This window comes from Molothrus aeneus, chromosome 1 (genome assembly GCF_037042795.1).
Source record: "Molothrus aeneus isolate 106 chromosome 1, BPBGC_Maene_1.0, whole genome shotgun sequence".
In the NCBI taxonomy this organism is placed as follows: Eukaryota; Metazoa; Chordata; class Aves; order Passeriformes; family Icteridae; genus Molothrus; species Molothrus aeneus.
In genome coordinates this window covers 111116531-111143450 of record NC_089646.1, presented here as the reverse complement: position 1 = coordinate 111143450, position 26920 = coordinate 111116531, and the positions used below count along the sequence as shown (strand labels likewise).

Genomic DNA, 26920 nt, shown 5'->3' with positions numbered 1-26920 from the left:
ACCATACAAAAGTGATAAGAGCAAAAGGTGCACGTAACACCAGCAGCAATATTATGTTTGGCTTTCCACTACTTCTGCCAGTTACTGTACATATATTACATGACTATTATAGAAATGGCACAGCCTCAGACACTTTCCACAGTTTATTTACATTTTAAGACTAACTTTAATCTCAATCACATATCCATACATTTCCTTTGTTTCACTAAAACTTAAATGCATGGTTTATTAGAACAAAGACTGTAAACAAATATTTGCCATGTCCAATACATGTAACACAGGAGCTGCTTAACAGAAATTAATCCCCCCATTTTATAAATACAGGTATCAAAACAATCCTGAACATACTTTGTGACACTACTAGTAGTCGGCACCCACACCCTTGCAAAATTAAACAAGATGAGCAACGGTATTCACTGTACCTGCTACCTTAAAACAAATTTAACTGCAGCTCTTTTACTAAGCAAGATGGATAAAGCATGCCATTTATATTTTGCCTTCTCCAGAAATTATTTTCAGTAACATATATTATTCCACAGCAATCTGACACTTTCTGTCATGCTTTCACCTTGTAAAACCTGAATTCCAATTATAGGCTATTTCAGGCTTATGCTTAAATGACAGTGCCTCAGTAAGAGAAAAAAAAATAATTGTGCTGCCTTTTTCTCCCATAGTGCCTGAAAACATATTGGGCATACATATATTATATATATTCTTACAAATGTCCAGGTCATGTATACCAGCTGAAATTCTTTAATGTGTGGGTGTTTGCATTGTGAGATTTAATCAAGACATTACATGAGTAGAAGGTTGTTGTTTTAAGACAGAAGTTTGAGAATCAGCTAAAATTAATTATTGTAAGTTTGTCCCTCTGGAGGTTGTGGAAGCTTCATATTTTCTTTGGACATCATTAGACGTCTTAGCTCTTGAAGTACAACTTTAATGCTATATGAATTTTGCCATTTTGCTAACACTGGTATGCTCCGTGCATCCACCTGGAAAAAGAATAGAGAAATCTAATTTATAACTGAACACAAAATATCGACATAAATAACTGTTATCAACAGTTGCTCTAAGAAATGGTCTAGGCATTCCCTGACACCTTCTCTGTGGCATAAAGTCCCTGTGTTCCTAAAATATTTTAAGGAAAACAATCATATACTTACACACAGATACAGATTCTGCAATAAAATCCATGCACGTGGACCCTTCCATCTGTGCTGCTACTTATATTAGTGTGAAGGAAAAGAGGACGGGAAGAGGACATCAGCAAACCGTTCACTGCAAAACTGAAAGTGCTACCTCACAAAATTTATAGGTTTTTTTTCAAATTACCCCCAAAAAGAAACAAATAATCACCTTCACTATGCTAATATATGCACCTTTCTAAAGGAACATTTCCCTTATTATTTCTTTGCTACAAGTCCTGTTGGTGATTTCTTTCACAGATACTACACAGTGCTTCTGATACATCTAGAGGCACTACATGTATTAAGAAATGTCTTGAAATACTGAAATAACTGATTTGTAATGCTTGGGCATTTCTTAGTTCTTTGCATCCTTCTCACAGTAAGTCATCTTAGGGAGCCGTGAAGATTACTGTACATCACTTACCAAGTGGAATATGAACTGAAAGGAAAGGACATGGGACTTCTCCTATGCGTTTATAAAACCTGTGGGACAATTTACACAATTATATTATAACAGGGAGGTTTCCATAGGAAAGTCAGCAATTGAAAGTTATCCTGGGAATTGTTCTGGCAGCAGGTTAATTCCCAACCCCTGCATGGAGGAACTTAAGAGCACAGAGGGGCCTACAGCTGTGCAACTGCAAAGCAGACCCTGGGGCAGGAATAGGGCTATTGCATGCTACTGGATTCCTTTGGTAGAGTTGCAGCCCATATGGCTACAAGAGTGCTGGAAACCACTGTTTTATGATTTAGGTAGCATAAAACATCAAGAAGTTTCTTATCCCATCTTAATTAGGGCAAGCTGAAAGAAAAAAAAACCTGGAATCAGAAATGTTAACACAGATGTTTTATTTCTAGATTATTTGAAGTGAGGCTATTTTCAGAACACCAGATGAGACTAAACCTTTTTGTAGGAGGAAACTGAGGCCAAGGTTTAACAATGTGCTGGCTTGGGCAGCAATACTATCCCAAGAAACTTCTGTTCCCTCTCTTGTTCCTTTAACAGTGCTACTGCCTATCAGCTCAGTTAAACCATGTACAAGGAAATATTTTCTGATCTGAACAGACAGAACCCACCTAGTTTAAAGCACCACCTTGGAAAGAAGTCCCTAGGAAGGATCCTTGACCTTATTTAAAGCTCAGCACTTAAAAGCATTTCTTTTCACACAATGTTCTGCTCAGAGCTGGGAACCCCTTAAAGTCAGCAGAGTTGCCAACAACAACTTGTATCATCAAGCTACAGTAAGAATAGCAGTCAGATGACTTAATAATTATTGCAAACATTTGATAAAAAAGAAAAATACCATCAAAATAAAAGCTAAATTATGGAGCAACATCATGCCAGTTTAAAATACATGAGTGTATGAGCCAATACAGAAACAGGTTGTGAAAGTTAGCACTGGTGAAATCATCACTGTAATTCCTGTACTATTGCTACTTTTTAAAGGGATATTTGGGTTAACGTGGTAGATAGGATGCAAAATGGCTGGAAAGGAAGTTGCCCTGGGACTACAGAAATTAACATCTATCTTCAGTCTGGAAATTCTGCTTTCATACCATCCTCCTTGCCCTTGCTTCTCCTCAATTCTGCCTTTGTCGGCTCCCTCAGGTCTGAATGTTTGCCTCAATTATAGCACACAGCAGCCAGTCACCACTGCTGTTCAAATAATGCAGTTCTACAAAGACTGGAACATGAGAGCTGATCAATTAAGAGTAAGCTCCTCCTGTTTTTCTTTTTTCCTGGGAATTTGCAACAAAAAAACTCACAGACTGCAAACTCTGCTTTAACATTGCTATGAATGTTTTCTGACTAAAGACTGCTGCAACATGACATTTTTGTTGCTTGTTTATCTCAAGTCTCTTTTCTGCAAGTCACCAACTTCTTTCATAACATCTTGCAGCAGTAAAGATTTTGGCTCAGGTTCTGTTTTCTGTCTTGCAGAATTGATTTCCAAGTTAGTGCATAATAAACTCACTTTATGAAGAACAATGATAAGACATTTAAAGACATTTAAGAGAGTGACACAAACTATGTTGAAATCACACAAAAGCATTAGATAATATTCAAATGCACATCCTGGAACACAGGGAGACATTTCAAGGTCACAGAAAAGCTAATAAAGCTGCAAACTGCAATCTGAACACTATTTTATTTAGACTATTTTATTGGGGGGGTACACCACTGTGGAACCCTGAATAATAAGAGAAGCAATATATAAAATGCATTATTTTTTTTAAACAGTTGAAAATAAACCAAATTATTTTACACAATTTTACAAAGTATTTACTGTTTACAATGTTCCAAGTAACTTCAACAAGTAGCAGCAAATGTCTATAGCAAACATAGTCAAAGCAGTAACTGGGCAGCTTACAGATTTACAGCTGAGAGTCCTAAGTGATTTAAAGTAAACAAGTATTTCCAGCTGTAAATGGTATCCTAATGAACAGAAGTGATTGCAAATCCTGCAAGATAGACTGCTGAGGAGCACTATCACTGATGCAAAAATCAGACAACCTCAAAAGAAAATGGGAAAACAAACAGCACATTAGAATGCAACCTGTGTTTTATCAATATGAGATACATAAGTCTCCAAGAGAAAAGACCCTGTAGCATTAGCAATAATAATCTACAGTTTTACAACAGTGATGCCATTAGCACATAAAAGCATTTTGTGCAGCTCTACACAAGTACATGGACTTGTTTTTCTGACCTTAGTAACCTAATTCTGTATACAAATACAGCAGATCCACAAGTAAATTAAGAAGAAAAAACCCACAAACTTTTTTCTTAATTTGCAGATAAGAAAAAAAAGACAATTTAACAGGGTGCCTCAGACCACCTTAGTCTTTTGAGATAAAATATTCCTGAACTAGTTCTCTCCTCTCCTGCAGTAAATTTATCAAACAGTGATTCCTGAAGATATGCTGCTGGCAGAAAAGTTACTTACAAACTCCTCTCTCACAAACTAATCAAAAAAAAGTCAATAAAGTTGTACCTGTCAGTATTGATAAATTCATTACACACATGCCCTTTTCATGCAAAGAGTAAAGGAATTTTTGAGTAAAGGGATTTTTAATCAAGAAAGTAAAGAACCATTGCCCACAGAGCAGTATGAGAATAGCTTGCTTAGATCCCTAGTAACTACACTTATCCATCTTTCCCCTGTACCACTCACACTCTAACTCAATAGAAATTATCACCCTCTAAAACCCCCAGTGTGGGCCCTACTTTTCCATAGATGTTAAATGGCACACAAGCCTACCTTAACAATATTACAAATGCTTTGAGTACAATCTGCTAAAACAAAACAATTTCAGCTGCTGTTTGTCTCAGGTTTCTTTTCAGCAAGTCACAACTTCTTCCTGACATCTACAAGCAATGTGACCAAAAGCTGGCCACATGTCAAAACCCAGGGTGCCTGCAGAAGCACGGATAGTAGAGGAAGTCTGCAGATGAAACCCTGCCATTAATTCAAAGAATTCAAACCACTTATGATCTATTAAATGAAAGATGACCAGAAAGTGGGAGAACAGCTTGGAAGAAACATGAAGGAGATATGAGGAAGCAGCTACATCAACTGCTCCAGGATGCTGAACATGCCCCACTATTTGTTTCACAGTTCCTCTAATGACCACGAAGACAAAATAAGATAAAATGCGAGACACTGGGACAATGGGCACATTAAAAATGGTATAATAAATGTGTTTTAAATTCACTACTTATGAAAATTCCTTTCATTAAAAATACTATTTATTTCCATTTAAACCCATTAGGAAAAAAAAAAAGAAGTTATGCATTTGCATAGGAAATCCTTCATAAGATATACAAGTTTATCTTCTGGGGCAAAAAATTAATGATAGTTTGATGTAAGATTATTAACTTACTAAAATCAATTTTTCCTGTAGCAATGACTCAATTTGAACAGTGCTTTTAAAACAACAACACAGATTTCCTGTCACAGTAGTCACCCTGTTCCTCAGCAAGCTGAGTGAATGTAGACTTTTCCAAACAGAAGCTCAAACTTACTGGCTTCAGTAAACAAGAGCCTTCAGGCTCTTCTAGTCTAAGGCCCTGCTTCTGAAAACCAGCACCTATACCTTGAGGTATGCAGAGATTAAGCCACGACAGCATACTTCTTCACTGAATCAGAATAATACACGTTCCTATGGTACTAGGAAGAGGTATGAAAATCATCTTCCAAACATACCATAAGCAGCTTTTGCTTCTCACAACTTCTCAATAAACACACACCCTTAGACAACAAGCCACAGTTGTGATTAAGGGCATGAGCTAATTTGCAGACAGCAATTTCAACAGGATATTCAGGTAGAGTAAGACTGTTAGCTACATAAAAGTATTTTCAGAGTAATTTTAGATTATTTCTGAAGCATTAGTGAAATAGCTTTGGATGACCAACCAGAACACCACTCTACAACCCACAACAGCTCAAAAGATGCCCTGAGAATCTCTTCCCCTGCTACAGTAATTGAGACACTTGACCTTCACAGTTCAGTACTGTTAATTACAGAAATGCAAGTCCATCTTTCTTGTAAATCTTACAAATTATTTAAAATCCAAAGATGCTAACGCACCTTTAGGTATTGCCTTAACCCAATTACTCTGCATTCACTAAAGACGAATGTACCCACAAATGGTGACTGTGTTTGTGATTGTGTTTCCTGCTGATAGATGCACACACCACTGGAAATGCAAGGCAGCTCACACCTCCTCTCTGAGCAAAGGGGCACCCCAGCTGCTCACAGAATTTAAGAACCTGGTGAGTAACAAGCTTGCCTGAGCTGCTGCCACAGCTCCTCTGTGAACTCATCCCACCCTAACTGCAGGATCAGTGAAAGCAACTTACTGCAAATTGACCTTTAAAATGCAAGTGACTACCAGCTGTATCAAAAGGTCTTAAGAACGAAGTTCAGAATCACCTTGGATTTGAATAAATCCAGCATAAAGGAAACAAGAGTATAAATACACCAGTTCATTACAGGTGAGTTAATACATCCAGAGTGAGTCTCATCAGGAACAACCTTAATTTTTAATTAGTGGAAACATCAGACAGAATCTGTAATATTCCTGCTACAATACAAAACTAATCCCCTTTTATAAGAGTATTATGAGGGAAATACCTACACAGAGCTTAAACACTTATTGTTTTCCTGTTCAAAACTAAAACCTTCATCTGCATTTAAAAGAAACAACTGTCTTACTATTATAAATAATGCTCATCTCATTGGTAAGCCACAAAAAGCCAGAAAGATTTGAAGAAGTAGGCCACCAAATTTCAATTGAAATGTGTATTTATATTATAAACATTAAATAGAAAGCTCTGTGCAACATGCATATTCCTCACCTGATTTTCACAGAAATATTTTTTAGTGTAAATTAACAACATGGTTGATCTTACCATTTCAACTTACCATTCCATTGGAATTATTTATTCCATTCATATTTATTTTAGTAACAAATCTAACTGTAGGAGGTGCTTCTGGGTATTTAGGTCCACACTCTACTTTCAGACTGTATATTCTGTTTTCATAGTTTGTCTAGAAAGCAAAAAGACAGACTAATGCGTTTTACTGAAAGCTAAATATTAAAAATTTTTTAAAACAGAGCAAAGGCAAGAGGAATAACAATTATGAGATATAAAATAAATATAAATTTGTTAATATTGTATACCAACTGAAGGTCTTGGATTACTGACTGATTTCCACTGTTTTGGCAATATTGATTACTTCATGATTATGCATAAATTACACTGCTTTTTGACTACACCATACACAAGTTTTAATACAATTCTGTTTTTAATTCACATTTGCTCTCATCCTTTCTATCCACCTGCATCCTCAAAACAACAGTGGCACAGTACAGGACTAAGAGAAATCAATTAGCTTTAGGAAAATTACCACCTTCCCCCATAATGAAATACGTAATATGGTAAAAAAAAAATGGAAATGGAGGAAGACAGAAATGCCAATAATTTAACAGTTAAGATATAACCAAAACCAAAATAAAAATATAACCTGCAAAAGAAACATATCCTGGAAGTAGTTAGCTCTACAGAAAATATCTGAAATTTCTGCAGCTGAGAATCACTTGGTTTACTGGAGAGCTTTTAAGAGCTTGGACAGTAAAGTGGCTGCTAGTTTGCAGATGTCATTCCAAAGTGACCATGGAACAGATAATTCTAAGTGCAAGTATACTTTGAGAAAGCCACATTAGAATTAGATATGGTTCTATTTTTTTTAATCTTGTCAAGTAGGACATGCCAAAGATCAGTGCTTTGTTGGTGACTGATGCACGTGGCTCTGTGTTCCAAAATGAAGATGAACTCCATTTCTACACCTGCTTTCGCATTGGCACAACAGAAAGAGCCAACATGAACAAAAAAGCAGCAACATGCCTCTCAGCTTTCCAGAAGTATCATCTTTAACCTGTTCTGCATCAGTCAGCTGTCACTCACTCTCCAAGCAGAAGCATCAACCACATAGCCAGGTATCAAACAACAGGCTAGTTTGTGGCTAATTAAAATGCAGAGTGAAAACAGGACTACTGAAGCACCCTAACCATGTACCATAATTTTTGAGCATGCACAGAGACTGAACAGCAAGCAGGTCACAAAGAAACAGTGAAAAACTAAAGGTTTTTCATTATTCTTTCCCATTACTGTGAGTGTAATTAGGCACTGGACAAGGTTGCCCAGGGAGGCTGTGGATGCTTCAACCCTGGCAGTGTTCAAGGCCAGATTAGATGAGCTCTTGAGCAACCTGGTCTAGTGGGAGGTGTCCCTGCCCATGGCACAGGATGTTGAACATCTTAAGGATGAGCTTAAGGATCTTTAGGGTCCCTTCCAACCCTTAACATTCTGATGCTATGATTAAAAGCTAAAGGCTAGATAGAAGTCCTCTTATCCTGCTACAGGTAACATAGCTGCTACCACAGAAAAAAAATACAGTAACTAAAATTCTCATTATTCATTCAGCCAGAATAATTTTCTTCCCCAGAGAGGGATGCTGTCAGTTACAGTGAAAATAGGCCAAAATGTATATAATTCTGCTCACAACTCTGGAAAAACCCAAGAACAGCACTCATTCTCATTCCCTTATCCAGGTGGCTTCTCAATTTTGCTCAGTTTTTCAAGTCAGTGTTTTACTGCAAGCCAGGCATCCCTGGCCAGCTTCCCAAAAAAACTAAAATTCCTTTTTCTGTAAGTCAGAAAAATGTTTCCATTAATCCAAAACAAATCTTACCCTCCTCTCTTGCTGTTGGGTCACCTTTCAAATAAAGCAATAAAAAAACTGATAAGCATTTTTTTTTTACAACTTTAGAGAAGCCTCAAATGAGAAGAACTTCATGGACAATATTAGCAACTTTCTCCATGTTTTGCCTTACTGTACCATCTACTTAACTCAGCCAATTCCAAAAAACACTCATCCTCTACAGGCCCTGAAACTAGATATGCAGTTCTTCTCAAGGTGCTGTAACTGGTTTGGGAGCTGGTGGCTTTCACTTTCTACAGTCACTACATATTGCAAGTCATTCTATCTGCAAGGCTGCATGTCCCTGAAATGGCACAAGATACATTATTTGCATGCACTCTATCATAAAGAAAATAAACTCACAGAACTACAAATTGACCAGGACTAGAAGTGTATCCCAAACTGGGTTGAGTACTTTTATTACTTTTTTAAAACACATGGCACCTTCTATAATAGTATTGTAAGTATAGTATTATACACATCATAATCTCTTTTCAAAGATGTGTAGTGACTAGTCTACCTTAGGTTGAACAAGAAAGCAGTCACAAGCAGTTCTGGAGGGTTTTTGGAGAGCCAGGGAGACCCCATGACAGCTAGGTCAAAATTTTCAAGTTTTTATCCCAACACATTAGACTACAAACTTTCTTCAAAATGGATTCCAACACTGATTCCACAGAAGCTAATATCCAAAGCATACAGTCATTGTGATTGTAGATTAAATCTGCCCTCTCCCAGCTGCATCCAATTCTTAGGAGCTCAGCAAGGTCATTCAGGTGTTCAAAGCAGCCTACTGCAAGTGGCAAAGGACTTCCAAAAGCAATTTGAATTACACTGAATCTATCTCTGGAACTCTGCTACTTTGGAAGACATTATTTTCACTGAGGCAGAGCTCTGATCTCTCTGTCATGGACAGCTCATTCCATAAGCCCTGCAGCACCAAGGGACACACAAGACAGGTCTCACCCTAGCAGTGAAAGGCATGTTCTGAGGGCTACTTAGATATACTCATTTAAAGGTCTCAGTTACACACTGATCTTTTGCATCATATTATAACTTAGGAGAAAGCATGCACTAAGTCAAGTAAAGTCCACCCATAGCTGATATGGCTGACACACACAAGAGGTGATTACTTCTCTTGCAAGTTGTGTCAGTCTAAATGACATTCTACAGAACTTCAAAGGTCAGAAGGATGAGAGGTAGTTAGAAGCTGCTAGTCTTTAGGTATGATTCAAGTGAAATTCTAACACTGCTATACTGAAAGACTCGATAAAACTTGTAGAAGTTGAAAATGCACTGCCAGTTTACTACAAAATTGAAATTATCAGGCATATGTGACAAAATGGGGAAAGACAGTTACCTGTTTATTGTACTATCAGTGTACACTTACGTTCAGTAACAGTGGAAATAGAGAATTAATATACTCACAACTGAGTAAAATATATCTCAGATCACAACTGGCTTTTACAGACAGCTGCAGAAACAGGGGAGGCTAGCCTGAAACACTTACATGCCAGAAAATGAAAAATTATACACTATTTCTACAAATTCATACATTGAATTTAAACTATTCCTTTACACTGTAGAATAGTAACATTTTTTTATTTTGTATTGCCTAAAACCTAACAAAAATTATTTCTTTCATCACACTTACCCTTGGTGGCCCAATAATCATTCCTGTCCATCTGGTGAGTGTCATATCTTCATCATCTTCAAGGCCCCAGCTTACTGTACCATCACCCACTCCCTTCTGCCCTTCTTCAAGTTCTTCCAGCAAGCGAAAATTACGAGGTACTTTAACTAGAGAAAATGGAACAATGTAATTAATACTGCTGACATTAAGGAAAAGGTAACAACTTCATTGCTTTTATATGTTACACACTGGCGACTGCTCAATGTATTTTCCAAGTCAAGCAAATATTACCTGCACAAATTTATTTAGCACTCTAATTGCTTTGAAGCAACTAACTGCTTCACTGGAAGTTAATTACTACCAAGTAATACCAATACAAGCCATAAAACAGAAAATAGGAGAGCACTCTTTAGCCTAAGATGGCTTAGTTCAGATTCTCTTTCCCAAGCACAGTACATTTCAAAATCAATTGACTGTCTGTCAAGTTCTAATCAACCAGAATCCACATTAAATCAATACAGCAAATTTACTCCAAAACAAAATTAAAGAATGTAACATTTAACATAGATTATCCTAAAAAATGTCAACTGAAGACTGAAATATTTTCACTTGATTACACTCGTTAAAAAAAAAAACCCAACAAAAGACTAATATCTGAAAGCAAATTGAAAATCAAGTCTTTTTTAATCTAGTGATTAATACTGCCACTTGCCAGAGGAGAAAAAAAATAAGCACAGAAGCATTGATTAAATTGTTAAAGAGAGATAGACATATCCACAACAGAATACACAGATTAACTGCCTTTAGAGAACACCAACTAACCAAACTATAATTACAGGATTTTATTATTATTCATGAAAAAAGACAGATATTGATAGATATTAAACAACAGGATGCTCAACTGCTTTACAGCTTCAGCTAAAATGGTACTTCAGCACTGAGAGAAGAACGGTAATTAACACTTGTGCACGCAATCATGGAATGCTTTTATTTTCAAATAAAATATGCACAATGATGTAGTTACAATAGTATAATACCATAAAACTTCCACTTAGCTATAGCTGCTTATAATTACTTATTTTTTCTTATATCTTCTTACAACTATAGTATTATCCATTATTTTCACTAGACATCCTTTCTAGTATTGTAAGAATCCAGGTGCTCCATACAACTAAAAATTAACACTGGGTACACACAATGTTATTATCAAGTTTGGAAAAGATGAAGGTCAAAGAAAACTGTTTTGCATATCAGTTATTCAGGTTTGTATATCACTGTGATTTCAGGTTTTACATTACCCTAGTCTGTACTCCAAGCAGTCTCTATGCAAGAAATGAAGAGTTTTAATGTACTATTTTATTATTTAGTGGGATAATTGATAACCTCTCTTAAACAGTGTTTGAAACTTTTTTTTTAGTAACACAGACTAGGGAGGCACTTCCAAAAATTGCACAAACTATTGTGTCCAAGTTCTCCAAATTCCCAGGGAAAAGCATTACGGGTATAGTATCAGGACAGTGGAAGGAAGTTAAGTCATTCATGTACGGCCTCACCTTCCGTCCTGCCTTGGTGCTGCCACTCATCTGAGCCCTTACTGAGCTACTTCAGCTTGCTAACTGAGCAGAAAATGATACATTTTGGCCAGTCTTCTCACAGCTTAACAAGCCAGCCCAGCCAGTACATGTACTGAAAACACCAGCAGAGCACATCAAGAAGAAGATCACATCTCAATTTTTTTGACATAGAGCCGTTTAAAAACCTTCATTGAAACGAATTTTCCCATCCTCTGGTGCCATTCTGGCTTGTGATAAACATTAAGTGTGTACATTTATGTATCTAATTCTGACTAGAGATGAGAACTGACAATCACACTGCAACCACAAAGTTTTTACTCCACATTCATACATGTTCTGAGTTAAGTCTGTCAAACCATGGTAAAGATGGTAACAATGATAAAGTTCTACTTTGCATCACATGACTGAATAGATTCTGATTGGTAAGTGCAGTCTCAAATAAAAATAACCACAACAACCTCCACGTACGAACCCCATGTACTTTAGCATTCACACATGACTTTAGGCTTCCCCAGCAGCTAAAATCCACCTTTTCTCAGAACCCCTGCTCTGACTGCAGAACTTCTGAGTCACAGTTTAGCTCTCTAAAAAGAACATAAAAGATGGTACCAAACAGGATTTAAACTTATTTCTGATTATATGCTATCACCTTTCAGCACAGCCTGGATGACACAGCTGCTCACTGTCCTGATGTTCCATGCCTTCTCCCAGAATTCTGTTGCTCTTGCACTAACCAGGTTCCTCTATTAGCCAAATTGTCACACTAATTTAGCAAAAAAGCTGTTTTTCCTTCAGGCAAAAATCAAATCCAACTAGTTAATCAAGTGAATTGACTCAGGAAAAAAGAACAACAAATGCCAGACTGCTGCAGCTCTCAGTGCCTTCCTTTGCAAAACCATGGGTGTGAGGATAAAGGAGCTTTTTGTGACAAAAAGCCACTACACTGACTCAGCTGTATCATAAAATTGTACCCAACACATTAAAACTGTAGAGATGACACTTACTAGAAAACAACAACCCCTTACGATGAACTGACCTGTGTTCATCACATTTTTTCCATCATATTATCTGTGCTCACTGATTCCCATAACTGCCCAAGGGGAGCAGTGAAGGACTTGGGAAACCTCCAGAACATCTCCAGAAAATAATTTAGATCTGCTTTGAAAAGAGACAAAAACATCTGAGAGCAAGAGCCAGACTCCCCACACTAACATTCTTATCCCTGCTAGAAGTAAGTAGCAAAACACTGTTCTAAAGTTAAAAATAAGAGTAAAAACACCTTGTGTTAAAAAAAAAATATACAATAACCCCAACTAAAAACACGTGCATACAAAACCCTGCCCATAACAACAAAATTCTCCCCCCCAAAACCCACTAAACTGCTTCTATGTCCCTGGCATACATGACTAATATTTTATCATCAATACTTCAAACTTTATTAAAGTAATTACTGAATGTTTTCATAGAAAACGATTATTGCTAGATTTCTGACAAGTGACACAGAATATCTCACAAATTAAGACAGTGGTTTTTAAAAACAAACAACAAAAAACAACCCCTTACTATTATTTATAACTACACACTTAGAAACTTCCAGAAAAATTAACTGGAATTAAATACTGTCTTGAGCATCCACCCCTGTCCTTGTGCATGCTATGGCACTCTACATGCTTGCTTTGATCATGCTATAACCTTTACACAAAACAGATTTACCTAGCTTGAAGAGTGGAACACACACACAAGATTGTGCTCTCTTCCCAGTAAAAAACAACAAAAACTTCTAGCTAGAAATCCAGTCAAGGATGATCTGGATTTTCCAGAAATTAAGTTTGCTCCTAGTATAAACAGAAAGTAAAAAAAAATTCCTCTTCTCACTATTTCAGGTATTTCAGAAAGCAGCTTTATCTTTAATCCAGACAATGCAATTCATCAAATATTTGCTAAAAACTCTGAAATATCCCTGACTGAATTTGAGTAAGAACTGTTATTTCATTTACAGAATTTGGACAATGAAACATCTTTCTCTTCTCATGTGCAGCCCATTAGCAGTATGAAATTACAGAAACCAGCACCATTCTTCAGCTGACTACCAGACCTCAGGTGTTCTCCCCAATGCCACTTGCTCATGGGACCACCAAGCAGCTTCAGACAGGCACAGACAGGTTGGTTTTACTCTCTGTAACAGGCACTCCTCAGCTAAAGCCTCACACTTCCAAGTGAAGGGGATTAAAGCTGTCAATTTGAACACTGGCAGAACTACAGGCATGGTAAATTCCCCTCAGCAGGCTGTGATTTACAGCTCAATACAACACTGCATCCAGCACACCTCTTTGCAATGATGGACTAAGGCTCTGCATGTGAAAACATAGATGGTTTCATCCAGATCAAGAAAACAAAAAGCAAAACCTCTCTTCACTTTATCTGCAAAGATCACCTCACTGTGGATTTGACTGACAAATAGCCTCCTGACACCCCTGCCCAAAATCTGTCACAGGAACTGCCAAATAACTTCTACCAAACTCTCACAAACAGTTGAACTAAATATATTTCACTTAAACAAACAAACAAAACATCATTCATGCTTACATATACCAACAGTTTTTAATTTAAAAATTGAATCATGAAACTGGACTACAGAAATCCGTTAAATGATCAGTGAATTTAACACCCTGGAATTAGAAGAAAATGAAACAAGATTCAGTAAGCAAAGCCCATAATTTAAGCATGAGGGTGTACTTTCATATATATGGAGCTACTTCAGATATTACATTCTAAATCACCAAGTTAATGAAATAAAAAACACACTACCACAAAGGATGAGTCAAGAAAAAAGTTACAGCTATGCTTTGATCCAGAATCTGCATAACCTGAAAAAAAAAATCAGGAAAGAAAATAAAAAGGAATCTTCAGTGTCCATTAGTAGTACCAACAACTTTCACTAGAGTAACAAATGAGAATTGCCTGGATGAACCTGTTCTTGCTAGACAGAGTTCCCCAGTTGGTAATGTCAGATCAGTGATACAGTGATTTAATCAGCAACATCAAGACAAAACACACAATTGCACTTATGTGCATTTAAGTCAGATTTGACAGACCTCACTGGATACATTAAATCGCATTTTTAAACAATTCACATGGACACACTCCTGCAAATAGAGTTGGCAGTCCAAGCTCCTTTACACATCAAATGATTCTTTGCTGCATAACAGGCAAGAGTGGGATAACCTACACTCTGCTCTTGTCCCTGCAGGTTACAAAAGCAAACCATAACCCAAATTTTTAATAGATTAGCTCAGAGCCTAAAGTGTGAAGTTTTCTGTTATCCCTAAAACTATGGTTTTTAGAGTAATTGTCCATAACCAACATTCCATACCAACATTCAGTTTCTCTTAGAATCTCCCGCAGTTCTTGACTTCAATCACTCCTGAAAGTTACCTCAGTACCAGGACCATTTCACCACAGTTAAACCAGCACACCCCATACTACCAACACTCCAAAAGACAGCTCTACACACTAATCCTAACATGCACACAAGAACAAGTTATATCAAAAAATCCTACATTAACACAATCAGATACTGTCAGGGATGCTATTCTTCCTGATTGAGATAGCTGTGTCAGGGAGTCTGTAGTATGAAAAATTTTGAATTTTTGAGTTGGCTCTTGCCCACTGACTTCCAGCAAAACAGAAACTGAAAAGTATGTTCAGCTTGGTAACAAAGAGAAAAACCTCTCAAACCCCATTTATCAGCTTCAGGCTCACAGCAAAGTAAGCATTTCCTAAGGACAGGGAGAGGGGGGAAGGACGTCAGTCTTGCAAATTTCAAGCCATAAAACAATTTCTCCTGGGGCAGGGAGAGGAAGAAAAAAATACAAAGAGAAACACAGAGAAAACAACTTGTTCCTTTCAGTCTCTGAGCAATTCATCTTGCTCTGGACAAAATGAAGTAAAAACCTGAAATGCTGTACTAACAACAACAACAGTCCACATACCCACAAAAAGAACATAAAACAACCAAAGCCTTAAATAGGCCCTGAAATGCCAATACATTAAAACCAAACCAAAACAAACAAACAAAAATTAAGGAGAGAGAGGAAAGAGAGTCAGGGCATATGAAATACTAACATATTCTTTTCTGGCTGCAGAAGATATTTCTCTGAAAAAACTGGGGTTTTTTTTGTAAACTTGATGTGTATTCTTGTTTGCCAGTTACCCTGCTCACATCACCTCTGAAAATACACACAAGAAAAGCCTTACTATCACAAACCTACTATCAGGAAGTATTGCCAGGTGTACCCTAATGATATCGCAGTTATCTGAGGTTGATCACAGGAACCAAGCTCCAAAACCCTGAAATATTTCCAGTAACTAGCTTAGTTAGTACAACAACCAAGCTGGCCATGACAGTTTTGTCTACAATAGAACCCCACTGCTGGCATCAGTAGTGGAATGTAGCAATTCAATAATGAACTTTGTTATTCTTGTTGCTCTTGTTTTAAAATCAAGTATGTTACTACACACATAGTAAAATCACTGTTTCCAACACATGAATCTTATTCAAGGTAAACTGACATTTCCAACTGCTTTCCAGGAAAGTTTCAATATATTTCAGTAAAATTCAAATTCATAATTCTTTGTCAGTCATTTTCATAAAGTCGAATTTACTCTACACTATTTTTCTCTACTTTCCTCCAGCAAGTATGTCCCAAAGCAATGAAACTCGAGCAATGGAATATTCTGCATTAACAGTTTTGAGTTTAAATTGGAGAAGTCCTATACTATGCTAACTTAAATGGTGAAACCAAGGTATTTAGCAGCAATAGGCGGCCCATGCACATTGATCAGGATGAGGAATAAGGTCTAATCAAGTCTGAACCTCACAGAGCTGTAAGCAACACCAGTTTAGGTTAGTCTCAATGAATTTGCAGATCTAACTATGCTTACCTGTGGAAATTTTCTAGGAATAGAAATTCAAGAAGAAAATCAGATGAAAATTCATTTCCACGCAGAAAGAAATTATTTATCCCAACAGAAAGAAACAAGACAACTAACAAGAATTAATAAAAGATGAGTAGAAGGTAGGTAAGACTCCACAGCTCAAGTAAGCAGGTGTACATCAATGAACACTACAGAGCAAATAGAGCAAAGGACCATTTGTTCACTGTGTTCAATGCTCACTGTAACTCAGAGCCAGTTTTGCTACAATACTGAAGTGGTAAGAACTAAATGGGTTATTGTACTTCTTTGCAGGACTAGACCTATATATATATATGGATACATTTATATCACACACTATGTAGGAGCCCTGTAACTGGTAAACGTCTTTCCCTTTTACAATATTTGACATTAAGTATGTTTAAGTATGTTGAAAGCACACAGGCTGGAAGACTTCAAAGAAGAGGTGCAATTCTAGGAACCACACTGAAGCGAAACTATGCATTTCATCAGGTTTTAGGGTTTGTTTTTTTCATATAAAGAAATGTCAATTGCTGAGAAACATTTCCCAGCATGAGGCAATAAAGAGCCACAGCAGTGTGAAAGCTATAACCCTTTATCTTAAAATCTAATTTTTGGTTAAAGCTAAGTAAATTCATATTTGTTTTCAGAATTATATTGGTGAAAATTTCTATTTATTTCACCTAAGTGAAATCCTACATTTGCTAGTATCTTCTTAGGCACAGTCCTAGCTTAAGCTAGGCTTCATGAAAATAACTTTGATAGGAACTTCCTTTTTATTTCAGTTCAGCCACAGCCATAAACATGCTAAATATGGCTTATATTAAGAAGGCAGCTAATGAGAAACCGTTAATAGAGCAGAAGTCTCGGTCATTTACTGCAATTCAGCATTCAGATTTTGCTGGAGGGGAAAAGGGCTGGACAGGTATAGAGGTTATTCCTTTAAGGCAGGGCACTAATGCTAGTTTAAAAAACAAACAAACAACAAAACAATAAAGATAACATAGGTTTATAGAAACAGGTTTTTTTCACCGGGCTTTCCATTTCATATGCATACTCATAATGTTAAGACACTACCTACTAGTGATAATAATTGAAAATGATAAATTCTACACAGAATGACATTTTCAGTGCTAGCTTTAGTTTCACTGGGGTGGGAAGAAATTAATTTCTAGACAGCTACACATTAGTACCTGGATTGGCAGACACATACCTGATTTAAAAGCATGGTTTAAAATGGTTTAAAATGGTTTAAACCACAAATCTTGATGCTGGAGTAAGAGATCTCAGCATATCAAAATGCAAAATTGATGTTGCAAAAGCAATCAATTTATTCAATATGTTTCAGTTGCTGATGGTTTCACATTAAGAATGACGAGACCTTAAACTTGAGTTCTCCAGCAGAGTGCACATTCCAAATACAGAACGTCTTTGGGAAAAGTTTGTACAATTTAAGGTTTTATTAATTATGTTTTAAAGTGTGAGAAATTACTAGCAAAACAAATAGGTACCTTACCAAGGCATCACATAAGCCTTCCCTTCTTTTATCTTGCCTCCTGAGTAACCAGAAGGAAGTGAGTTAACTCCTTCTAATAACTTTGATTTTTACCAATTCTGTTCTATAACTCATTGGATTATTTACTGAAGGCAGCCCTATGGACAGAACTCTTTCTATGATGGTCAGTATCCCCCCAGGAAAACACATCATATCTGTTAAATTTTTATTCACTTCTAATCATGCTCATGACCTCTCTCCTCTTTCTTTGCTCCCCACTGCCACCCCTTTCCTCTTATGCACCTTTTCCAGAGGAGCAGCAGATGGAAGTGCAGCTGCCATTAACTACCTGATTCATCAGAGCTGCTCCAACCTCTGACCTGGAGGAGCCAATCTCTCAAAAATACCATCAAGTTTTGTCCACTCTCCACCCTCTCTCCTTACCAAGGCTCATGCCTCACTGAAAAGCTCCATTCCACAACTTCTGCAGCCCAACTTCCAAATGCCCTCTCCACTCCCCTGATTTGTTATGGAACAACAATATCCTACACAGCCTAAAGCAGCACAAGGCACAACAGTAAATAAGACCAAGAGTCATCACATGCACATCAGCGAGAAGAAGCACAGAGCAGTCAAGATTGGATATGTGCACACACAGAATATAGCCCAGGCCTGAGAGCAACTCCAGCTGAACTCAGCTTTGTTAGCAAGGATGCAACAACATCACTCTGTCTTGACACTTTCATGCAAACACGATCACCTTGAGTACTGCTGCTGGCAGGGAATGACTAATGGTGCTCATAAAAATTACACTAATGAAGACGCTTGCTTCACAACAGATACAAATGCTGTTAAGACTACATAACAGAAAAGGCATAAGCAAGCTCTTGGCAAAAGCAAAGAGGGGGGAAGAAAAAAGAAAAAACCTCCAACTTTCAGAAATTCCCATAATTTTTTAAGTAATTAAAATACCTCATCCAAAGAAACTTTTTAGAAAAGTTACCACAACAACAGAAAACTATAGCATAAATCTCACTAAACTGGACTGCAGTCCCAAAAGAAAATGGGTGTAAATTGCTTAGTAAAAGTAATTTTACAAATTTGTACCAATATTAGCGGCATTTCTTTATCAGTCTATATTGCAATCTCTAAGTGCATTTTTTTTAATAAACAAGACCACTGTTAACTAAGACACTGCATGACCAGTGATGCCTCACACTATAAGAAAAACCATACAGGTACTAAACAGTTAACTCACTAAATAACTCATCAATTGACATCCATGAAGGGTGGAAATGCACAAAGCTGACTACAGGTTTAAAACTTAACTCTTTATAGGCAACCACTGAATGAAACACATGAGATAATAAAATTCAACCACCTTCCCCTATGTTTTAGTGTATGAAATTAGAAGTGACACATTTTGATGCTTAGCAAATTGAGAATTACTGTTTCAATTTTGTACAAAACAATGTAAGGCAAGAAGCCAGCAAAAAGGAGTTAGAAAAGACAGCTATCACTTCAAAAACCACCAGCAATATTAACTGTGATTTAATAGTCTAAGGAATCAAGATTTTACCAGGCAAAGAAATCTTTCCAATTTCTACACTGAGAAGTTAAAAACTAACCCTCAAATTTGTTTAGTAACCTTGTTTAGTAACTACCCCATTATTAAAAGCACAAAGCTAAATAACAGCAGAAAAAAAATTAATGGAAGTTAAAATGGCTCACTTTTGAAACGTGCATTTTAAACCTGACTTTGTGTTAGCTGAGAGAAAAAAAATATTTTAAACAGATACTTATTAAGCTACCTTTTAAATTGCAATGACACAGAAACTTATTTTTCCCAGATAAAGGGACAGGAGGAGCAGGAGACTACAGGAACTCAGCAGAGCCCAATATTTCGTCATGAAACAGCTTTCCCAGCATGTGCTTTAAAAGTTAAGAATACAATGTGTGACCCAGATAACATGAGGAGCATCAAGGATTTAGTCTAGCAAAGCTGTAAAGCTGTCTTAAACGGGTTACAAGTCATTGATTAGCAAACAGTTGTTCTAACATGTGCATGAAGGTCCTTTCCACCATGACTCAGCACCTGTCCACAGTACAAAACATAAAGATCCTTTATCTGTGTAAAGCAAGCAATGTTATTCTTTCAGTTATACACATAAGCATACGCTTATGGATATAATCAGTACATGCACCAATCACCACATATTACTAAAGAACTGCCATTAAATTATTTTCCTACATTATTTTTGAGAGTCATACTTCAGCCTGCCATTTTCTATATGTTGTGGTATTCAAAAGTTCAAATTATTTAATATTTACATGATCACACATTCCATTTCAATGAGAAGAAAGAAAACAAGCAATTCCTTCTCTGGAAAAGTTCTAAGTTATATGAATAAAACTGGACATTTTACTGCAAATATACTGAATAAAGGACACTCCTTTTATATGTATTGGGCAAAATGTTTTGATTTACTCAAGCAAATTGCAAACACACTTAACTATCCAGTTTATGAATAGTCACAAACACAATGGAGGGAGGTGATTTTTTTCTTTATGCTATTAAACATATTTAATGCAAGAATTTTTAGAAGAGTATACTGAATCTATATTTTTTCTGACTATTTTTAAAATCTAGTTGAAATATTTCATCCTTCTGAAATAAAGATTGTAGAGCTCTGAAATTCTAAGTGTTGAAGATTACATTCCTTCCAAAATGCTAACTAGGAAATGGTTTAGTCACAGACTTAAATCATCACACATTCTTGAAAAGGCTGTAAACCAGAAGCTCATGTTATTCAGAATCAGTCTGACAGCTTCACAAGTCGAAAGTTTCTGCACTGATTCAATTCAAAACATTGTTTGAATTATACGTGATTAGTGTATTCCAAATGACAAATACAAAGAAAAACATTTTTTGGGCAGGACAGCATATAGTAAAACCCTTCCAAATACTTAAATCAAGGCTACTTAGAACACTTCCCCCACAGCACTTTCTTGTGTTTCCCTGGTCTGTGCTGAGGTTCCCACAGGATAACTGAGACAACAAGGCAACAAAACCTAACAGGAGTAGCTGAAGCTGATTAGTACTTTACATTAAGTTTCAGTCAAGATGAAATATGAGCTACACTGTATATAAAAAAGAGTTAATAGTGGATATACTGAAATAGCAGATAATACTGAAAGATAACAGATAGAAGAGATAATAGTAGATAAAAAGAGTAGGGACAGAGAGAGGAAAGGTCTGTTAACAAAAAGAGGCTGAACAGTTTCACAGCATGTATTTAATACTGCCTCTGGAAAATGTTCCATAAGGCAAAACACAAATACTAACAAATACATATGTAATTCAATTCCACCAACTCCTCATAAGACTTGGAAATCTAATTCTTACATGAGAAGCCTTCTCATGCATGCTTAGGTTTATAGTACAGACCATCTGCCTCCAACTGCTGAAAGGCATATCCTCCTGAAACTCTGTGTTGTACCTTTATCCAGGCTAAAATTTTCCAGGATTGTACAGAATAGTTTAGATAATGGGCTTCAATACTATGTTTGATAACATCCCTGAATTTCCAACAAGCTCTTTAACAAATAGAAGATTACAAAGTAGGCCACTTTTTTATTGCAGAGGTAAGTTGCTTTCCTTCGAGAACACTTACACAGCTATTGTGGCAGAAAGACATAAGTAGGTTTGTATTTAAAGACAGAGACCAGGAACAAAGGCAGGAAAATGATACAGGCAAAACTCTGAGAAGAAACAGAGTATCTTGCCTATATATGCCCCAAAGTTGGAAAGAACTGACGATCTATATATAGTTCTAAAGTAATTTGCAATCTAAACTTTTCTCAACACAGCTGAAATTATTTGTGGTTTGTCAAGATGTTTCTAAGCAGGCAGAACAATCAAAATTGCAATTCCTTGTGCATAGGACAGGATGGAAAAAATGCTCCACACAGAGTACTTGCTGCCTCATGGAACACAGTATTTTACTTCTTTTGTTTTGTTTGATTACTTGCAGCTTTAAGAAGTCTGTGCTTACAGAGCTAACACTGTAAACTCACAGAACAAACTTTGAGGACTCTAAAATTCTAAAAAGCTCTTAAACTGACTTCTTGGACCAGTTCTGAATAAATGAACAATGTGGTGGAGGCATAAAAGAGAAAATGGGAGGGAGTAATACATCCTTCAAGGTAAAACACAGTGGATAAAAAACACAACTATTTCCTTGAGAAGGAAAAAAAAAGAGGAAGGAAGCAAACATTCAACGGGTCAGAGGAAAAGAGAAGCCTACCTGAGCAGAGTTTTCTAGACATGAAGTTTAAATTATATCACATCTCCCACATGGAAAAAGTCGTCTTTAAATCATTGTTTCTACATCCCACTTATGAATACATCCCCTTATTACTCCTCTGAATGGCTTTTAATATCTACATGTCCCACACTCAGGGTATTAATCTTTACCGTACTAAGCACAGGAGAGAGAAGATATCAGCTTAATTTGGAATGAAGAAGAAAAGAGTTTCAAGGCATTTAAGAGAAAGTATTGCAAAATATCTCACATTACAGAATATCTTGCAATTGTGGGTTTTAAGAGCGGAAGAAAAAAATCCCAACTTTCACAGCAAAATAAACCAAAACCATCACCACCACCAAAAGCCCCAGCCATTAGGGATAGCACACTCAGTCCTTGCTTCACAGCTCAGGGAGTCTAGAATGCACTCAAGACCACTTCCAGCCCTTCATTTTTATTCCAGCTTCCTTACTGTAGTCATGCACACTTAGAAATGCTTCCACAACCACCAAGTGTTTGCAAATAGAAGTAAAAAATAAAGTTAGGAAAGTAAGTCACTGACGTGCATTGTGCCATTTCTACTCACAGAATCAATCATCTATAAAATCAAAGGGAAGGGCATTTTTGCATGGCCAAATTAGGTTACACAATGAAGCTGTTTCATCTTTATAGAGTAAAATGACTGGAAATTAAAAGTATGGATTTTACAGAAAAATATTTCACAGGGATCTAGCCATGTATCTTTCAAACACATTTTCAAAAAAGGTTGCTCAAGACTACATACTAGAAATAAATCAGGAATCTCGTATAATTTTGACTGTAGATCAGTCATTTTTTCTTCCCTGAGCACCCAGTTTCAGCAACTCAAGGGGAATTTTCATTAACTCAGCCCCATCCACCCTCCCCCAAGCTAATGAAGCTCTCAGTTGAAGAGGAAGGAGACAAAAGCATTAGTAGCCCAGAGTTACAGCACCATACTTGACACTGCTGCCTTAATTCTCGTATTTTCCCACATAAATGCCAACCACTTAGTGACACCATCAGTGCCTTTAGGGAACATTCACATTATATATATATATGTATATGTGTATGTGTATATATATATATATATGTATATGTGTATATATATCCATAACCCTATATATAAGGTATATAATATTACATATCATAGACAATATAATATTAAGTGAAACCCAAATTATCAAAATGCAGAAATTAACTCCTCAATTAACTCCTTGGAATGATGTCTTTTATATGCTTCTTTTTCTCGAGACAGACAAGAGATGTTTAAATGGTATGCCTTAGTGAAGTATTTCTTTTAACTTGAAACTGTGTTTATTTACATCTTCTACTATGTATTTTCCAACAGATTAACAGAATTAATCTCCTGCTAAGCAATATGAAACTCGATGATTATATATTACACACAGCTGCTCTCTCCTCTAGAACTCTAGAAAACTGACTTGTTTAACACCAGACCTCCAGCAGTACCCACACAAATAACCTAGATCAAGCTTCAAGCAGAAAGAGTTGTAATATCAGATCAAACTGCAGCTTACTAATATCCATTTCTAGCACATGCAGTATCTATGTGCAAAATTTACTCATTACAGTAATTTTTGTAAAGCAGGTAAGATTTTGTAAAGCAAGTAAGATACTTATTAAACAGCAATGTAGCACTGATATATACAATTTATTTGGCACACATTAAACAGCCATTTTCAAACTAAATTCTCTGCTGTTAAATGCACATAATTTGTTACATTATTGCTCACAGAATTAGCAAGCCCAGGAAAGGAATTTCTGGGATAAAAGACAGTTGACCTTAGTAAAAGTTTTGGTGTTGACTTCCTTGTTATAATTTCATTCCTTGACTTCATGCAGTCAGGTTTTTTTTCTGAAATAAATAATGATGAAGTTGAACTTTATAGCAAGAGCAGACTAAAGTAACAAAGCTTTAAATCTTAAGTCTATAACAAAGTTAAGTCTATAGCAAATCATTCCCTCCCCTCCTCCACAAATGATTATAACACAGCTTCCCAGCAAGAGCAGTTCTGGGTGAAGTCTGAATTTTTACATACTATGTGGAAAGTATAAAACAAACCCTCCACCACCCCATGTGTGTGCCAATAAAAAGTCTCAGTATTTTCTCCACAAGAATATGTTGTTTTAGAAGCTCTGACTAATTTTCGCAGCAGTTTTGTTGATGATTCAGCCTGCTTGCTGCATTTTACTACAACAAATTAGTTTAATTTAATTTCTTCAACAAGATGTACGTGCAGTACTGGCCTTTTACATTGTTTGGAGCAGTCACACGTATTAGGAGTTTCCTACATCTCCTCCTTTTTATGAATTTTAAGTGTGGCTGTATTTCTGAGGCAAAAACAACCCCCACTGATTAACTGCATATAAGAGATTTTAAAACAACTCTTGTAAGACTGCAAAGAACACTTATGGCAGTGAAACCATCAAAGTTCAGTCAAAAACCATTTATTCTCATAGGGTTGAAGTAGAAAGAAAATAGCCTTTCTCACTACAAAGATTCTTTGTAACTGATATTCTGCACTATCCAGGTTGAATGCCAAATGCCAGTGCTCAATACATGACCTAAACCAACTTTGCTTCCTACTGTATTACAGGCAATCTCCAGTGACAGCCTAGACACAAACTGAAGTCTTTCAGTGTTGCTCTGAACCTTTTTAAATTTAGAGAAAACCCTTCTAAATTTACACAACAGGAAAAAAAAAGTAAAAAAGACCTAACACAATAAAATGCAGTAATTCCCAGATGAGCAAATACTTTTCTCTATATCCATTCTAGCTCAGTTTATCATAGGCAATAGCTATCTTTTTGGACTGCTCTTCCACATAGTTGCAAAAGCTACTTCAAAAGCTACTTTATCAAATTCCACTCTGAAAATCCCACATCCTCAAACGTATTACCAACTGGAGATGACTCTCCTTCCTCAAAAAAAACAAACAAACAAACAAACAAACAAACAACAAAAAAAAAACACAAAAAAAACCCAAAAACAAAACACCAAACCTGCCCAAGCACTTCTCACAGGGCCAACAGCAAGGTACCAAGACCAGTTTAAATATACAGATGTTTCTTATCTTTTGTGTATAGCCCCAATTCCCCAATGATCCACTGGATTGGCAGCAGAAATAAATTAGTGGCCAACATTTACCCTAGACTAGCTGCTGAAGTCAATTCATTCCCCTGTCCTGAGGTCCATATTAATCCCACTTATAAAGTCTCAGGGATGAGAGAAGAGGAAACAAGCCTCTGAAGACTTCAGGTTTTAGCACTGGGGGAAAGGTCTTATTGTATTTGAAGCTTCTCATGAAATGAAACTGAGACAGTTAAATTGTGCTTCTACATTTAGCACTTGAAGCAGTATTCTTGTCCCTTTCTTTGTCACCATTTTCCACAACGTTCTGGCACACCATTGCTCCACACATAGTGTGCTGGTTACTGAGAGGGGCTTCCTGGGATGACTGGCAGCTCTTTGCCCTTAAGCTGGCCTACGAGAGAGACCCTTTGGCTTCAATGGATGGCACAGGGAAGAGAGCTCCACTCCTCCTCCCCATTATGCTACAGTCACCACCAAAGTGAAGTACCTTTGTCCCAAAACACAACACAGGCCTAAGCCCTTCTCTCCCAAATAAAGAGGGGACACAGACAACCCTTTTATTTTAGATACCACTACACCACGTCTTCTGTGTTCACCCAGCAGTACACTGGGACAAATCTTCAGCACAAATCTTTCTTTCCTGCAGCATTTTCACCAGGCTAACAACATCTCCTCCCTTCCCCACGGACACCAGCATCTATCCATCCATCGCTGCCCCTCGGCAGGTCAATTCTCCCCTCCCCCGGCACTCGGAGCCCCGTCTCCCAGCACGCACCCCAGGCCGGGCTCTCACAAGGATGTCGCTGTCCCACGGACGGAAGGGATGGGGCCCCGGGCAGAAGTGAATTAGGAGGAATTTCTTCTCAATGGACATTGGAAGGGGCTGCCCAGGGAGGCGGTGGAGTCACCGTCCCTGGAGGTGCTTCAGGAAAGACTGGACGTGGCACTCGGTGCTGTGGTCTAATTGACAAGGCGGTGTTCGGTCATAGGTTGGACTCGATGACCTCAGGGGTCTCTTCCAACCTAACTGAGCCTGGGATTCTGTGATAACCTGTCCCGGCGCCCCTGCAGCTTCCCTTTCCCCCCTGTCAGAAGACAATTCCTCCCCACTCGGGTCTCTCCCAACGGGGAGAGCTCGCCCCCCTCCATCCCGGCGAAAGGAGACCCGCCCCGGTCCCCTGTGGGGGCGCCTCCCCAGCAGGAGCCCAGCGCGCCGCTCTCCCGGGCCCAGCGAGCCCCCCCCTCACAGACCTGTGGATCCGGCCATCTTGTCCGAGCCCCCCCCACACCGCTCCGGGCCCGCACGCCACGCGCGTCACTTCCCCTCGGAGCGGCTCCGTCACTTCCCGCCAGGAAGGACGGG

The 26920-nt window shown here is 37.5% G+C and overlaps 1 protein-coding gene across 1 annotated transcript; it reads right to left on the bottom strand.

The window, feature by feature from the left end:
• Window positions 1–128: 128 nt before the first annotated feature.
• Window positions 129–26920, bottom strand: UBE2V2 (ubiquitin conjugating enzyme E2 V2). The gene is made up of 4 exons (XM_066563013.1): window positions 26809–26920; window positions 10111–10256; window positions 6621–6746; window positions 129–995 (listed from the first exon to the last, which is right to left on the bottom strand). The coding sequence occupies exons 1-4, from the start codon at window positions 26822–26824 to the stop codon at window positions 849–851; spliced, it is 435 nt and encodes a 144-aa protein (XP_066419110.1). The 5' UTR covers window positions 26825–26920; the 3' UTR covers window positions 129–848.